The 18,385-nt window shown below is 40.7% G+C and overlaps 1 protein-coding gene across 6 annotated transcripts; it reads right to left on the minus strand.

Annotated features, from left to right (window-relative positions):
* Window positions 1–10,262: 10,262 nt before the first annotated feature.
* fgf1 (fibroblast growth factor 1) lies at window positions 10,263–16,630 on the minus strand. 6 transcript variants are annotated; one of them, XM_020708690.1, is made up of 6 exons: window positions 16,499–16,611; window positions 13,154–13,402; window positions 12,349–12,392; window positions 12,038–12,248; window positions 11,702–11,805; window positions 10,263–11,391 (listed from the first exon to the last, which is right to left on the minus strand). In XM_020708690.1, exons 2-6 carry the CDS (start codon window positions 13,170–13,172, stop codon window positions 11,206–11,208), a joined length of 564 nt encoding a protein of 187 aa, XP_020564349.1. In that variant the 5' UTR covers window positions 13,173–13,402; window positions 16,499–16,611; the 3' UTR covers window positions 10,263–11,205. The 6 variants fall into 6 exon arrangements, with proteins under 6 accessions (XP_020564349.1, XP_020564348.1, XP_011481494.1 ...); XM_020708689.2 differs by lacking the exons at window positions 13,154–13,402; window positions 16,499–16,611 and adding exons at window positions 12,824–12,967; window positions 13,039–13,105; XM_011483192.2 differs by lacking the exons at window positions 13,154–13,402; window positions 16,499–16,611 and adding an exon at window positions 12,824–13,147.
* Between the last annotated feature and the right edge of the window lie 1,755 nt (window positions 16,631–18,385).

Consider the following 18,385-nt stretch of genomic DNA (forward strand, 5'->3'; position numbering starts at 1 on the left):
TCACCTTGGGCTTGTAACACACGAGTCTCGATCTCCCAGGTGAGGGTTCCTACTATACAGGTGGTAGGAATAATGGGGGAATCCGTGTCGTTTTCGTTAGTGCAGGATTTACGAGACAAGGCGTCGGGCTTGATGTTACTGCTGCCGGGTCTATAAGTAATGGTGAAATCAAACCGATCAAAAAATAAACACCAGCGAGCTTGACAAGAGTTTAATTGTTTGGCGAAGCGTAAATAAGCCAGGTTTTTATGGTCAGTCCAAATGATAAAAGGGTGAGTTGCTCCCTCCAGCCAATGGCGCCACTCTTCCAGCGCAAGTTTAATGGCCAATAGTTCCCAATTTCCAATATCGTAGTTTTGTTCAGCAGACGAAAGTTTCTTACAAAAGAAGGCGCATGGTTTTAATTTGCCCGACCCTTCCTCCTTCTGTGAGAGAACCTTACCAATACCAGAATCCGACGCATCAACCTCAACAACGAACTGATGGGAGGAATCGGGTTGAATCAGTATGGGAGCAGAAACAAATAGACTTTTGAGTTTGTCGAAGGCTTCTTGAGCAGTAGTGTCCCAACAGAAGGATTTTAAGGGAGAGGAGAGTTTGGTGAGAGGTGAAGTGATTTGAGTGTAGTTGCGGATAAAGCGCCGGTAGAAATTGGCAAATCCCAGAAACTGTTGAAGCTTCTTTCTATTGCTTGGTGTTTCCCAGTTGATGACAGCTTCAATTTTAGCAGGGCCTGGACGAATACTACCGGCCTCTAGTATGTAATCTAGAAAGGGAATAGTTGAAACATGGAACTCACACTTTTCGGCTTTGACAAAAAGCCTATTCTCCAAAAGGCGTTCCAAAACACAACGAACATGGATCTTATGATGGTCTGGATCAGGAGAGTAAATAAGTATGTCGTCCAGATACACAAAGACGAAATGGTTTAGAAAGTCGCAAAGGACATTATAGACTAAACGCTGAAAGACAGCAAGAGTGTTGGTTAAGCCAAAGGGCATGGCGAGGTACTCAAACTGTCGTAGGGGGGTGTTAAACACTGTTTTCCATTCGTAACCTTCCTTGAGACGGATGAGGTGCTAAGCATTTCAAAGGTCAAGTTTGGAAAACACGCAAGCCCTGAATCAAAAACTGAATCTAGTAGCGGCAAAGAGTATTTTTCTTTTATAGTGATTTGATTGAGTTCCCTACAGTCCACACAAGGACATAGTGTTTTGTCTTACTTCTCGACAAAGAAAAATCCAGCTCCGACAGGAGAGGAAGACGGACGGATTAGCGAGAGCTTCCTGAATACACTTTTCCATTGCCTGCTTTTCGGGTACAGACAAGTTAAACTAGCCCCCGAAAGAAGGTCGATAGAGCAGTCGAAGGGTCTATGGGGTGGCAATGAGTTAGCTTTAGTTTTGCTAAATACGGCTCGAAGGTCGTGATAACAGATTGGAGACAGTTAGCCATACAGAAAATGCTCCATTCTAGTTGTGGGTTATGTAATTTAAGCCAGGTGAAGCCCAAAACGATGAGGGTCTGAGGAGTATTAGTGATGAATAATTGTAAGTGTTCATGATGGTTACCGGAAGTAATAAGGTGGATTGGTCTGGTGCGATGAGTGATCCGGGAAAGAAGTTGGCCACCCAGCCCAGCAACTTTAACCGGGGTTTCCAATAGCTCGGTAGGAATGGACAGTTGATTGACAAGGTCTTGATCGATAAAACTCTGCTCGGCTCCTGAATCTACCAGGGCTTGCAGCTCGTGAACTTCAGTCTGTAGATTTAATTTGACTGGTAAAAACAAAAGGTTATTCTGAGAAGAATTCTTTTCCTTACCCCCCCCCCCCCCCCCCCCCCCACCACCACCACCACCTGTCCTTTAGCAGGGGGTTCTGCAGTTTAAACGAAGTGGGCATTGTGAGACAAAGTAATCCTTGTTTCTGCAGTAAAAACAAGCCTGTTCTTCCCTCCTCTTCTGACCCTCCTCTGGAGTCAACTTGGAGTGCCCGATTTGCATGGGTTCCTCTGGAACTTTCCGGGAGGTGTCCTGTACTGATGTGGAGGGAAGAATGTTAGGCAAGGTTGAAATATTTTGTAGTTGGTTGATGGCCTACGTAAGGCATATGTCTTTTCCGTTTGTCATTCCTTTAAGCGAGCATCCGAACGAAGAGCTGCTGAAACTAATTCTTCGAAACTCTGAGCTTCGGGTTGAGAGCAGAGATGATCCTTAATGGCTTCTTTAAGCGACTGATAGAAAATCCCCTTCAGCGCTTTGTCCGGTGTGGGTACCGGATGTTCTCAGGTTGCCGGATGTTCTCGGGGTCCTTCGGGGTCCTTTGACCTATGAGTTATATCACTAGAGGAGACATCACGTGGTTCCTCATTGGAGGCGAGCACCGCCATCTTGGTGAGGTCAAGTTTTGAAGACCAAACCACTTTTTATAACATTTAATAAAGAGCTCTGTTTTTACTTTCAATCACTTCATTATATGAAAAAGAAGAATGGCTTGAAATTGCTTAGTTTTGTTCAGAAATACAAACTTCACGAGTACCCCTAACTTAACTAGTATTAGACTATTTAGATTTTTTCTATGTTCCTTTTTTTTATTTTACTTATGTTTTTATTTATTTGTGTGTTATGTTCATTGTTTCTTTTTTCCCCCTCTATTCTTTATTTTCTATGTTAATATGTTATTTTTGGCAATGGTGACTGATCTTCAATTAATATTCATTACATTGTTATTGTTCGTTGTTAACGTTAATGTCATTGTTAATGTATGATACCGCAATTGTCAATAAAGTTTTTAAAAAAACTTAGCGACATCAACTCATTGGTCGTGGCAACTTACAGCCAATCAAATAGTGTGACGTCATCATTGGTCGAAGGACCCCGAGAACATCCGGCAACCCGAGAACATCCGGTGTAGGTACCGGATGTTCTCGGGTTGCCGGATGTTCTCGGGGTCCTTCAGGGTCCTTCAAATGAGTTATATCACTAGAGGAGACATCACGTGGTTCCTCATGGGAAGCGAGCACCGCCATCTTGGTGAGGTCAAGTTTTGAAGACCAAACCACTTTTATAACATTTAATAAAGAGCTCTGTTTTTGCTTTCAATCACTTCATGATATGAAAAAGAAGAATGGCTTGAAATTGCTTAGTTTTGTTCAGAAATACAAACTTCACGAGTACCCCTAACTACTTAGATTTTTTCTATGTTCCTTTATTTTATTTTACTTATGTTTTTATTTATTTGTGTGTTATGTTCATTGTTTCTTTTTTCCCCCTCTATTCTTTATTTTCTATGTCAATATGTTATATTTGGCAATGGTGACTGATCTTCGAGGCAATATTGATTACATCGTTATTGTTCGTTGTTAACGTTAATGTCATTGTTAATGTATGATACCGCAATTGTCAATAAAGTTTTTAAAAAAAACTTAGCGACGTTAACTCATTGGTCGTGGCAACTTACAGCCAATCAAATAGTGTGACGTCATCATTGGTCGAAGGACCCCGAAGGACCCCGAGAACATCCGGCAACCCGAGAACATCCGGTACCCACACCGGTACCCACACCGGCCATCCAGCTTCCCCAGCCAGGATGCGGAAGTCACTTATTGTTTCAAGCTCAGTAATTTTCGTGTGGCTTCGTCCTCACGACGTGGCTGATCAAAAACAAGTTTAAATTCTTCAAGGAATCTGGACTGCAGCTATCTTAAATACAGGAGCGGGTGATGAGGTAAATGCCGACTGCTGGGCCAATCTGGAATAGAAGCAGAGAAGGGAGGGGGGAGGAGAAGACTCCCGGAGTTTTTTAAGTTGAGTTTTCTTTTGAGGGACCCTGTGAACAGGATGATCCAGCAGAGGCCATCCAAAAATGACAACTCTGGAGAGCACATGTAGATATCTCCCTGAAAAGCAGTTTTTTTTTTGACCACTTGTAGTTTTGACGTAGGTCATTACATAAATATGTTCGTCACTATAAATTAGATAATGGATTAAAACACCAGGAAACACTGATAGTTGCATTTCTAAAGTCTATTGGAAATATCTGATTATTCGCAGTAATTTGGTTCTGTGGGCATGTAAACAGACTTATTGACATATGTGTGTCCACATCCACACCTTGGCTGGTCCTGAGACTCATACAGTGAATATCAAGGGACTGACTTGCTTGTGGAACAAGCTACCTGGGAAACCCACCTGGACCCGGTTACTTTGGTTTGTTAAATAGACCTAAAACAGGAAGTGCAATTACTCATTGTAATTAACTCATTTCTATAAAAAAAGTTGCCATGACAATGGTGAAAACCTTTGCTTCGACAATGTTGATAATAGTCTCCACCTGACTGGTATTTTAACAGCTGTTGTGATTTTGAAGACTTTAGAGAATGGGAGGTGACAAAAATTCAAGGCATGGGTGTTTATGGTGTTCATTCATGATTTTTCTTGGGTTTTTAAAACTAACCCTAACCCTTTTTTCGCAGACAGGCATCATCATGTTGGAACCGGACCATGTCATTGAGCACTGAGCAGTGATTGGTCCGAATTGGTCTGAGCCACTATGTCAACCACTCTCGCCAATCAAGAGTGAGCTTGTTAGAAGTGGACACCTCTACCACTGAAAGTAGGCTCGGGAGAATCTGTTAATCAAATGTTTTTTAATGTTTGACGCTAGACCACATCCTTTTATTGAGGTATCTGATTGACCAGTTTTTTAATTAAATTACTTGCACCACAGGAAAAAAAATAGAATTAGCAAGAAGTTGTTAAAAAAAGTAGCAGAGCAAAAATGGTTATACTGACAAATAGAAAAAATTAGCCGTTTACTTCTGTATAGAAGTGTATGTGATTTTGGCTTCTTGGATCCAGCAGGTATTTCCTGTCCACTCAGTCCAGTTCTGTACATAAATGACGTTTTACTCAACATGCTTATGAGCAGATTTGGGTTTTTACTCCATGTAGGTCATTTTATTTTGATTATTTTATGCTGTCTAGGGTCACTCAGTCCAGTTCTCATATACAGTCAATGGTCATGACATTGGTGGCGTCTATGAGTCCCTTGACTGAGGATGAGTTGCACACCTTCTTTCTCAAAGACAAAGCCTTCCTGTTTTTTAAACCATTGTGAGCTTGTAGCTTCCCCAAACCTGTGTAAGACCTAAAACTTATTACTTCAAGTGAATCAGAAGGCAATTTCTGAACTGATCAATATAAATAGGACTATATCATTTGACAAATCTGACATTGCAGTTATTTAAAAAAATGAAGTTTGTTTTTGTCTTCCGTGTTGTGTAGAGTCTAGTAACCAACAAACACCTTTTGCTGTAAGAGAAATGCATGTTTGGTACCCCTAAGAATGTGTCAAACCAGCAAAAATCTTCTATTGGGAAAACAGTTGCTGTAGGGCAAACCACAAGCATTCGGGCGATGCTCCCTCTTCTCTTTCCTCTTGCCCTGTTGTTTCTCTCCATTCCACCCCCCCCCCCCCCCCCTCATTTTAGAGAGCAGCGGCAGATGGTAATATCAGTGTCAGCATTTCCAGCTGGATCAGCTGACGGATATGAATATTCTGTTTCCGCTCCTGTAAGTGTGTGTGCAAACGGTTGCTTGTGTAGGGAGGAGAAAAGGTGACGGGAAGAGCATGCATACAACTACACTGACAAAGCATCTTTGTTTTCATGATGAGGATAACAAAATAGGAGGACAGTGGGGGGAGAGTGGGGACAGAAGTTCCTGAAGAGCATCAGAAACAGTCTTAGGGATTTTGAAAAAGAGAGCAGGGCCTTAATGAAACTTCTCAAAAGTTTTTAAACAATGTTCCTCAGCTATCAAACCTCAAATCATGCACATATCTGATGAGACAAAGAAAAAAAACACTTAAAGAACATTATGAAAAGGGAGTGAAAACATCTAAAACAAAAACTTTGATGAGAAAGATGGAGAATCATGAATGTCAACGGAGACTCTAAATTCAGAGACAGGCCAGACGCGAGAGAAAAGCAATCTGGGACTGAGGAAAAGGATGAGTAACAGATGACAGAAAGGGTCCCAGTTCCAGAGTGTGCATGTGTTTATATGTGTGTGTGTGTTTGTGTGTGTGTGTCTGCTAAAGTTGTTTGTGTTGCAGAGAACTTGGCCACTGACAGGCTAAGAGACTCCCAGAGGAAGCTAGTTCTTGTTCAGTTTTTAGTGAACTATTCCCTTCCTCCCCTGCACAGCCCAGAAGGCTACTAGCCAACAAGTTTTGTGCATGCACTTTGTGTGTGTGCACATGCATGTGTGTCTGTTGACTTAAAATTTTATTGATTCTACTATGGTGGCGTGTTAATGGAGGACACAAAAAAATTCAAGCTGCAAATTGCCCTCAGCCTTGCTAGCTTGTTTCACTTTGGATATTTTAACTAAGTTAAAATATGAGTCAATAATGCTATTAGAGACAATCATTTTTAGGCAAGACATGTTGAAATTAAAATGTAAGTTTTGTCATTTATTCAAGCACTAGAATTAGCTAAAACATTCTATTTTCAAAAAGAGGTGCTAAGGGAGAACAGGATCAACAAGTAATCTTCTTCATCCAGGGAGATGAAGATGTAGGGAGGGAGAGGAGCAGAGGCAGATACATTTAGAAAGGACAGTTTGAGGGAGTTTGTTTCACTTCTTACAGAACAGCACAGTTGGAGCTCACTCTGATCTCGAGGACTCCTCCTTCATTACTTTTGGCTTTGATATGCCTAAGAATTTAAGACTTTTAATAGGAAGAAAGACAGAGAAACGTTGAAGACCAAAGCTTCCACAACAACTGACAAGCAGTTTTCAGGCTTTTACTTGAACACTGGTGGCTTTTTCATTTAGTTTCACCAATCTGTGTCCAGTTCTTGCAGCCAATCATCTGCAGAGGCTTTATAATGGGTTTCTTTGCTGAAGTTTATTTCCTCATGGACACAGAACTGTTTATTCCACAAGTGAGCTGTCTTACCTGCACTTTATATTTCTAGAAGGTCAGGGGCAAACAAACAGCAACAATAAAAAAAAAAAAATCACAACTATTTCCGTGCACTTTAGTTGACAATGTGTGGTTTAAATATTCAAATGTTCAAGGAAAAGAGTAAAAAACAATGTTTTTCTCTGGGACTAATGTATGGACAGTTCCTCTTTTTGTGATACTGGAGTTTAATTAGAAAGAGCTAAATGACAAATTCAGAAACAAATTCAAAATTATTTGAAATTTGAAAAGGAGGGCGACATGATTATTCGATTTGAAACAGTAATTTGTCACATCCACAATGCTTGAATAAGCAGTAATCCTACTAAAACATCTTTGGCCAACCTTTTCTGTATCCCACAGTTATGTGGAACTAGTTATGGAATCAACTCAAATCATCTCAGAAATGTTAAACCATGTTCCAGAGCAGGATTCCTTCAGGATTTTTTTTTCTTTCCTGGCAGAACAGCATCCAAAACAGAGTTTCAGGCCATGTTCTGTTTCAGCTGTTCCGCATTAAGTATGGATTAGAAAAGGAATGCCATGCTTCCAAAACCTGTGGTTAAACTATGTCATCGGTGAGAATGGAGATCTTTCTGTGACCTTTGTTGTTCCATTTTTATAATTACTTTTAGCAGTAAAGCAGACTTTTGAGGTAATGTATAACAAACACTTAAAGGAATTGTGTATTTGAAATGTTCAGGTGGATTTTCAGTTCATTTTGCAAGATGAGGTTGGTTAGGATGAGCAATGATTATAAAAGTAGTGTCGAGACCTCCTCAAAACCATAACTATGCTGCCATCTGGTGGCCACATTTATAATCATCAAATGTTTTGTTTACAGACTTGTGCTAAAAAAAATGCGCATAAAACTCAAATACAGTACAGACCAAAAGTTTGGACACACCTTCCCATTCAAAGAGTTTTATTTATTTTCATGACTAAAAAAGTTGTAGAGTCCACACTGAAGGCATCAAAACTATTAATTAACACATGTGAAATTATATAGATAACTAAAAAGTGTGAAACAACTGATAATATGTCATATTGTAGGTTCTTCATAGTAGCCACCTTTTGCTTTGATTACTGCTTTGTACAGTCTTGGCATTCTCTTGATGAGCTTCAAGATGTAGTCACCTGAAATGTTTTTCACTTCACAGGTGTGCCCTGTCAGGTTTAATAAGTGTGATTTCTTGCCTTATAAATGGGGTTGGGCCCATCAGTTGTGTTGTGCAGAAGTCAGGTGGATACACAGCTGATAGTCCTACTGAATAGACTGTTAGAATTTGTATAATGGCAAGAATAAAAAGCATCTAAGTACAGAAAAACGAGTAGCCGTTATTATTTTAAAAAATGAAGGTCAGTCAGTCCAAAAAATTGGGAAAACTTTGAAAGTGTTCCCACGTGCAGTCACAAAAACCATCAAGAGCTACAAAGAAACTGGTTCATATGATGACCGCCCCAGGAAAGGAAGACCAAGAGTCACCTCTGCTGTGGAGGATAAGTTCATCCGAGTCACCAGCCTCAGAAATGGCAGGTTAACAGCAGCTCAGATTAGAGAGCAGGTCAATGGCACACAGAGTTCTAGCAGCAGACACATCTCTACAACAACTGTTAAAAGGAGGCTGTGTGAATCAGGCCTTCATGGTATCTGCTAGGAAACCACTGCTAAAGAAAGGCAACAAGCAGAAGAGACTTGTTTGGGCTAAAGAACACAAAGGAATGGACATCAGACCAGTGGAAATCTGTGCTTTGGTCTGATGAGTCCAAATTGGAGATTTTTGGTTCCAACCACTGTGTCTTTGTGCAACGCAGAAAAGGTGAACGGATGGACTCTACATACCTGGTTCCCACAGTGAAGCATTGAGGAGGAGGTGTGATGGTGTGGGGGTGCTTTGCTGGTGTCACTGTTGGGGATTTATTCCAAAATGAAGGCATACTGAACCAGCATGGCTACCACAGCATCTTGCAGCAGCATGCTGTTCCATCTTGTTTGCGTTTAGTTGGACCATCGTTTATTCAGGCTCGAGAAATGCAGCCGGATGGTGACAAAGAGAGGCAAGGTAGTCCACACAGGAGTGGTCTCACTCCCAGAAGGAACAATAACAGACATTGAGGACAGTTACAAGTAGCTTGGAATTCCAGGCAAATGGCAACCTGGAGCAGGCAACAAGGAAAGCTGCAACAGCTAAATACCTCCAACGAGTAAGGCAAGTCCTGAGAAGCCAGCTCAATGGCAAAAATAAGAGGAGAGCAGAGGACACAGATCCTAATGGGAGGACAAACCCCTGCATGGGATGTACCACCTAACCATAACTGAAGTGGCTGATATCAAGAAGTCCTACCAATGGCTAGAAAGGGCTGGCCTACAGGACAGCACTGAAGCACTCATCCTGGCAGCAAGGATCAAGCCCTTAGCACCAGAGCAATAGAGGCTCAGATCTACCACACCAGACAAGTCCCAAGGTGTAGGCTGTGTAAAGAGGCGCCTAAAACAATCCAGCACATAACTGCAGGGTGTAAGATGCTGGCAGGGAAAGCATACATGGAGCGCCACAATCAAGTGGCTGGAATAATATACAGGAACATGTGTGCAGAATATGAACTGGAAACCCCAAGGTCAAAATGGGAAACACCTCCAAAGGTGGTAGAGAATGAAAGGGCAAAGATCCTGTGGGACTTCCAGATCCAGACTGATAGGATGGTAATGGTGAACCAACAGACATTGTAGTGGTGGATAAAGAAGAGGAAAGCCGTTGTGGTGGATGTGGCAGTACCAAGCGATGGGAACATCAGGAAGAAGAAACATGAGAAACTGGAGAAATACCAGGGACTCAGAGAAGAACTGGAGAAAGCATGGAAAGTGAAGGTGACAGTGGTGCCTGTGGTAATTGGAGCACTCGGGGCAGTAACCCCCAAGCTGGAGGAGTGGCTACAACAGATACCTGGAAAGACCTCAGACCTCTCAGTCCAGAAAAGCGCAGTGCTAGGAACAGCTAAGATACTGCAGGACCCTCAAGCTCCCATGCCTCTGGTAGAGGACCCAAGCTTGGAGGAGAAACCAAATATAAATACAAATGTTTGTGTATGCATATATGTGTGTGTGTGTGTGTGTGTATGTACATATATGTATATGTATATGTGTGTGTAAGTGTTTATTTATATGTGTTTATATATATATGTGAATAGTAAAAGTCTATTTTCTTATTTGTTGAAATTACATTTTTTTAATCATATAAGCACTGCTTGTGTATAAACTGCTTAAATAACGCTAGTATAGAAAAATAAATATAACAAAAGAAACATTTAATATGCAAGTACTTTACATACATCAAAATTGATGTTAATACATTGTGATCTAGTTGTAAAATGATCAAAGAGTTACCACTTTCTTCATTCACATTGTATGCATAAAAATATAGATTTAAATTTAACATTGCAGAATAAAATCGCATGTAATCGTTGTTTTTGTTTACAATTGGTCCTCTTTGAAAGACTCAAATATCTTTAACCAAACCCACTTAAAATTCAGTCTTACAGAACAAACACAACACTGATTTAATTATCAAGTTGTAACCTTTCAGTCTCAGCTCGCCGTTTAGTGTTCAAAAGAACTAAACTAATGTAGTAAATACTTTTCACACCAATATATTACTATTGTCACAGACCATTGAAAAAAAAATTCTAAAGACATTTCAAATGAAAAAAGTCTGGATACACTTTAAGGCTGAATTATTGGCACCAAAAATTGATATTCATAAGATGAGCAGTCACAGGAAAACGTGTGATTCACACTTGAGCAAGCTGATACACATTCAAAAGTCAGCAAATTATCTTTACTGCTTAATCATCTGTGGACTGATTGTTGTTCCAAAAAGCTGAAAGGTTTCTTTACTTTTCATTAAATTGTGAACAGTTTTTGTTAGTAGTTTTTACCAAATTCAGTCTGCACATTTCTGTCTCCAGTCAGTAGTATTTCAAACTGGGGCTCAAAGAAAAAACTTGTGTGAGACAGATGAACTGATACTTCACATACTTTCCCTCTGCAGAGTTAAAAAAAGGTATCAGCACAGAGGTGTCTGCAGCTCTAAACACTGACAAACGTTGAAGCAGCCTGGAAAAGAAAGCAGGGCTTTACATTCAATTACACATAAAGTAATTTATTTCCCGGAACTGCATACTGCAAACTAAATTTGTCAAATTAAATCCACAGTTTTCGCTGGTCTCTGCTTTCAAACATTGCCTGCAGACCGCGGTAAGAAAAAGATGGCCTTCTGACCCTGGTGGGTGTCAGGTCCTGCTTTGGGCTGGCCGTTCTTCTTCAAAGCAACATACCAGCCGTATTTCTGAGAGCGATACGTGTTGTAGTTGTTCTCCTCGTACTTCTCCACGAAGTAGCACTCATCGGTTAGTGCTTGCTGAGACAAGAAGAGAAAGATGTGAGCAACAGAGATTGTTTCTTAATTTTTTCTGGTTGATCAAATTACTCGTCCTTTATTTTCTGCATCCTTTTTCTATGACAAACCTCACAAACAGTGTGAGACAGTGTAATAAAACTGTCTTCCAACTGTTTTTCTGGGTGTAGAAAACATTATTGACTTTATAAATTACTGTAAATAACATTTGAGCAAACTCTCACAGTGCAAAAATGAGCTTTTGGAGAAAAACTGTCCTAAAAAACTAGATCTGGCAATATTTTGATCATAAACAGGTTTATTTAAAACTTACGGATCCATACAGATGTCCTTTCTTGCTCATGGCCAAGTATCTTCCTGAGGCTTCCCCTTTGATGACCACCACTCCTGCACTCACAGCTTTTATCTTCAGGATGTCTGCAACAGTCATTATCACACCACCGTCTCCCATTTTATGTGTGACAAACATGCATAACATTAACACTTTACAAGAAAAGTATAATTTATAGTGTAACTCAGGTTTAAAAAAATTCCTTAACACTATTGGGAATGACATTATACATGTCGTTAAATATAACATTTTTGCCCTCAATAGTAGTCTTTTTATCAGACACAACAGTTATTTTAAAAATAATAACATTTTTTTCACCATATGGGTCGTTCTCCTGCCGTCCACCGTTCACAGTTCCGTCCAGTGAAATCCTCAGGTGATATCCTCCTTTCTGACTGTAGAGCCTGGTCAGCTTTTGTGGCTCTTCCTTGGATAAATCCAGAGATGCAGATGGGAATGGCAGCACTGAAATATCTCCCTCAGACATCCCAAAAAGACTGTGAGGTGCAGATGTAGCAGGGCGATGAGTCTGAGTTTGCAAATAAAGAGAAACTGCTGTTTTGAGTGACTCCTAAGACAAATATGAGGGAAAGGAAAGTTCGGTTACGGGAAAAGCTCTGCTCCCCTACCTTCAAAAAGGAAATGTCTGATGGCTTTTTGTTTTGTTTTTCTCCTAAAGATAACATTTGAGTAAAGATTTGAATTGGATGTAGTCCAAGCAGAGCAGGCACTTGTCTGAACATGTTTCTGGCTGAGCATCAGGTAAATGGATCTCTAGTAAAACTATTTTCCTCATAATGATGTAACTTTGCACCTAAAATCATTCCAATACCTACAATAAACAGAGCAGCATGTTGACACTTTGAATGAACCAGTTTTTGTAATTTTTTAACTTCCGTCTGGAAAAGTTCAACCCAAGAATAATCTGACAAACACAACAGCAACATTTATTTTGAACCTTCCCTGTTAAACACAGGGGTCTTTGAAAGATTTTGCACCAACACCCTGTATTACGCTGGCTGACTAAATTAAATTGAAACTGTGAAGCAAATCACCAGCAGCTACTTTAAAGGGCTAACATCCCAGTACCACTTTTTGTCTTACCCTCTGACTTTCTGCTTCCTGAAAGGCTTATCCGAAAAAACAAACGGTCCCCTTTTAAAAGCCACAATGTTGTTCTAATCTGCAGGTTCTGAGGAGCTGGGAACGCTGAGCAGCGGTAGCTGTCATTAACTTTGTCCTGCGAAACTGAGACGGGAATGTCAGAGCCAGCCAGCACTATTACTGTAATAACTCTGGTCTTTGTTAAAATTTCTAACCAGAGGTGTAGCTGCGACAGAGCCAAGCCATCCCACATGAGGAATGTCTTAAAAGAAATACAAGCAAGGAATGCAAAAGCCACGGGAGGAATGTACGGCATACTCAACCACCCACTCGAAGTCTGTTTTTTCATGAGACCTGGAAAAGAGGCTTTCGGGATGTGAGAGAAAAGTTCCTGTCAGACTAGGACCTTTGGACGGAGCAGCTGGTGGGAATGACGTCAGAAGGCTAACTGATGACCAAATTGGAGTGCAGGCATGTGGGAGGAAAGACTTGACCTTTGTTCACAGGTGGTGATGATTTGAGGGAAAGAGCTCTGCTTTCAACTGATTGCACCAAACGATTCAACTTCTCTGAGACACTCTGAGAAAAAATAATGAAGTTTTGAGTTATAAAAAACTGAAGAAATAATTATGAATAAGAGTAGAGGTCTGTGACCTAACTGCACCTTGCAGATATGAACAGGCTAACCCCTAACAAACAAACAAACGCAATACTGAATTCTCATTGTTTGCTTTTAGACAGCTAATGACATCCAAACAAAAGTTGTAAAGCAAACAAAATAATTAATAAATACATATATTCATCAATACATTTACATTGTCACAGGTAATACATTTATTATAATTACATTAGCCGGATTCTTTTTTTCAAGGCAACTAGACTTAAAAGGTGGATCTGCTTTTGTTGCTCATCCTGAAGCTGTTTCAGTTCTGATCGCTTATAGGGAATTTGGGTCATTTATGAATACTTCAGAGGTGTGGCATAAGGCTTAAGTAACATGCACCCTCATCTGGGATTGACCTTCATGGGGAGTGCTTTGGGATGTCCATCTTGCAGTTCCCATGAGGTTCGTATAGCCCCCTCAAGGGACGTCATAAAAAGGAAACGAACCATTGTTGCGCGTGTGGTAAATGTATCTGGATGTATTTGTAAGGATAATGTAAGTAGCACAGACCTATGGCATCGGGGGGATGCTGTCGTACAGTCTAGTCGTTAGTAGCATGATGGCTCTTTACTGATTGTGTGAAAATGCCCGTACGCATGTGATGCGTAAGTGTCTGTGGGCGCCCATAGGCTACTGACACAAACATTGCTCTGACTGCCAAATTTCTTAAACTCTAACCGTCAGGCTGCGAGCAAAGAGCGCACACCTACCACTTGACCAGCACTAACGGGCCGCTTGATTTGGAAAAATGAAAAATCTTCATGACAGGACTGCATCTTACCTACTTTACCCTGACTTACCCTTGTGTGTTGTTTAAGTGTTCCCCATGATCTACAGCATTCCCATAGGAATAAAATGTGAATGAGTATTTTCTCACTACGGGCTGACTGTATGCGGTGTAAGACTTTGGTATTTCTTGTAGGCCACCGGCATGCCATGTACAGGTTTGCCCATTTATCGCCACCCATAATGACAGTTGTGATTAAGGCCTTCATGATGCAGTGATTATCAGAATGTCAGGCTAATATCTGATGGGGGAAGAGACATGATCCTGAACTGGACTCACAAACGTATACAAGGAAAGAGGTGCTGTGACATCAATTGTGAGTAGAATGAACTCAATCACCTACAATGTGGCAAAGCACCGTCAGACCCTAGGTGGGTACACCACATCCACAACACCAAGGATTTGGTCAGTGAAGCGCATATAGATGGACCCCAATGGACCCTTAACATCTGTATATTCACCATAGAGATGGTGATAATAATGGGGAGAATTCACTCATTCTGTTTGGAAGGAGTGAAAACAGATCAATGACATTCTGCTCTGGAACTGCATCCACACTTTAGTTCAGATAGATAGATGACACATGGTTCAAAATCGAAACCCAAGAAGTTAAAGGACTTACTCGTCACATCTGGTAAACAGATCAAGAAAAACCCAAGGGCCGTTCTTTACCCTTCTTGGACTGCTCCTTACAAGGAAAGGAGGAATCTGAACACTGAAGTGCACAGGAAACCTGCAGACCAGTGTCATGTTTGACTCACACCACTCACTGGAAAACCCGCTAGGCGTAATCAGAACACTACAGCAAAGGACAGAAACCAAACCTTCAACTTATAAATATCCATAAACTCAGAATGAACCCACAGCTCTCAGGAATGAGCAACAGAGAAACATCCTCTCTTCCTTATGCATCAAGTGTTCCCGAAACATTCAGAAGTTTATCTAAAACACAACATCTCTGTTAATTTCAAATCAGCAATACACAGCGATAACAAAAGATCCATGTCAACGATAGAACACTGAGGTAGAAGCAGATCCATGTGGTCTATGTGATCCAGTGCCGTCAGGGGTGCTCTGATCTGTACTTTGAGGAAACTAAACAAAAGGATGGTAAAGCGCCACAACCTCCAGGCTTAGCAGCTCACCTGCACCTGAAGGACAGTGGACACTCTTTTAAAAGCAATGAATTGTGTGTTCTAGACAGAAAGAACAGATGGTTTAAAAGTCAAGAAAGCCATCCATGTCAAAATGGAGAAACCTTCCCTCAACAGAGGTAGGGGGTCTGAAACACTTCCTGTTTTCCATCTTTGACATCTTTGCCCAGAAGACCAAGGTTCCATTCACACGTAAACAATGAAAAACTAATGAGTGCAACCTCCTCTTAGCTAACCGCAGGTATCCCATTAAGGGATGGAACATTCACTGAATATCCTGATAGGCATCAGATCGTTAACATTTGATTCTTTTACATGAAATCTACTTATTTAAACTCCCACTCCGATTATCTTTTGATCAATCGTAAAAAGTTTTCCCAGTAGTTGTTTTAATTATGATTGTGCAGTATTTAGCCAAAAATCAAAAAACCTGTGTCAGTTTCTAGGACATAATTTCTGCAAAAGAGGAATTAGTTCATCATTACAAATTCGCCTCTGAATTGTGGGCGGGACCGTTGAGGTGAAGCACCACCCCCCCTTCCCTCCCTGTTGCAAACAGAGCGGAGCTGGGAGCCAGAGGCGTGCCCATCGTATTTTTTCTGACACAAACTAGTTCTTTTTCAAACATTATTATTAAGAAAGACTCAGAAATGCAACGTTGAGCTTCATTTTCTTTATATGACCTTCATGATCAGAAAAATGCCACAAACTCCAAAAACAGAACTTTCTTCTAAATGGGTCTTTAACATATGTACCGCACCTCCAACAGGTTCATAAATAACTTGAATTTCCCATCAAGAACTAAAAAAGCCGCCTGGATGAACATTTTCTGGTTTAAACTTTGAAGTCAATATCTACTAAATGTTCAGTATTTAAATTATAATGTTTTAGCTCTAAAATTTATTGAAAATGTCAGTTTTATTTATGTTGTACACACGCATAGTGTCTGATAAAGTTATTTTTTTTTGCATTTTATAGATCATGTTAATATTCCTTTCATTTCTATTTCAAATTTTTTTTTAGAATTTTGAGTTTTTGTTTAGTTTAGTTTTTTTTGATCAGCCACCTACCTGGGAGAAGGTCACATGACAGCACTCCTGATGAGCCAGAGCGTCCATCACAAACCAAAGTCTGGATAAAACGAGCGTGTGAGACCAGACTTTCCTCCAATTTTCTCCACAAGTGTCTGGGTTTAAGTTGGAATTTGTTCTTCAAGCACTCCTCCTTCACCACCCCTCCAACAACGTCAGAGGATTCATTTTAACAAGCCAACGTCAGAACTAAAATTAACTCCCTCGTCTACAGAAGAGGGAAGCCAGAGCTGCTCCAGCGTCCAACCCTGGAATCCAGGAAGTGTGTGTGTGTCCTCATGGAGACCACAGCCAGTGAAACAACACAAACGACACAAAACATCCACAAAATAAAAGAACACAATGATGACTGCTGTCAGAGGTAATTTTTCTAGGATTTGACCAATGTTTCCTTTGCTCGTATAGTAGAATTAGATCCAATTGCAAGGTAGGGTTTCACTTTCCACAAATGTTACACTCAGACATTCAAATTAATGATCTCTTCCATTGTAAATCAAAGCGTCAATAGGCTCCAGCATATTCTACATACAAAAAATGTGCAACAAAGAAAATACATCTTTGGTGTTTCATCCACATAATCTAGTATAAAGTCTGTTGGAATAACAAATGCATCTTCTGATGAAGCATGCTTCCAGCAGACAGCATGAGCGCTGCCAGGAGAACCAACTGTCATCACAGCGTCGCTTTAGCTCCTGCAGACAGGAAAAGTTCAAGAGTGTCCACATGTCCATAGCAGGACAAAGTGACAGCGATATTTTCAAAATGCATTGTGTTTTTTGGTCAACTCCGTGTGCCGTTGATTCAAAAAACAAAAAGGAATGTCTTCCTCTATTTTTGCACGGCTTGCCTGTCTGCCTCACACTTGCATGATGATAAACCGCAGATTCATCTTCCTCCTTTTCCAGGCAATACCTCTCCTTTAAAATTCATTTTCTCATGCACAGAGACATGCACACTTTTCTAATATTTCTACAGAAGCACACATATAAAAACAGGAGTAACGGTCCACAAAAATTAAACAGAAAATTGGAATTCAACCGTTTCCTTCAATAAAACATGTTAAATATACCTAGACTTTTCCTCTGATGTTACATAATAAATGTAAACACAGTACTTTTCATGCATTACACACTTAATCTAATAGTTCCGTATTTGGATAGACCAGTTTTTCTTTCTTGTTGGGTCCAGCTGGATAATTTCCAGTGTGTGAGTTTTATCCAGGCAATCTGGCTTCCTGTCACAGTACAAAGAAACGTTTTGAAGACTGATTGGTGATGCCAAATTATCTACTTAATACTGGAGTGAGTGTGCCGTACTGTGATGGAGTGTACCCTGCTTTTGCTCAAAAACAACTGGGCTAGGCAGCAGCAACCCCTGTGAACCGGCACACCAGAGTGCACACTTCAAAGAATAGAGAAGCAACGGATGTTCATCATTCGAAGCTCTTTGTCTGCTTTTAGGCAACATTTGTGCGAGTTTGTGAAAAGTTCTACAGAAATTGGCTTTATTGGATTAGGTTGGATTCGGGCTGCACGATGGAGCAATGGTTGCCTCACAGCAAGAAGGGCGTGGTTTGAAACCTGGCTGGGACCTTTCTGTGTGGAGTTTGCATTTTCTCCACATTCATGTGTGGGTTTTTTCTTGGCGCTACGGCTTCCTTTCACAGTCCAAAAACAGGCTTCATGGGTCAGTTGGCATCTCTGCGTTGTCTCTAAGTGTGAGTGTGTGCAACAGACTGGCGACCTGTTCAGAGTGTACCCCACCTTTGTCCAACAGTTCCTGGGAGAGTACCCCTTGAGTCGTGACCCCAAAAGGGATTCAGGGAGTTTTGAAAATGGGTGAATGGGCCTCTTGAAGTTACCACGT

This window comes from Oryzias latipes, chromosome 14 (assembly GCF_002234675.1).
Source record: "Oryzias latipes chromosome 14, ASM223467v1".
In the NCBI taxonomy this organism is placed as follows: Eukaryota; Metazoa; Chordata; class Actinopteri; order Beloniformes; family Adrianichthyidae; genus Oryzias; species Oryzias latipes.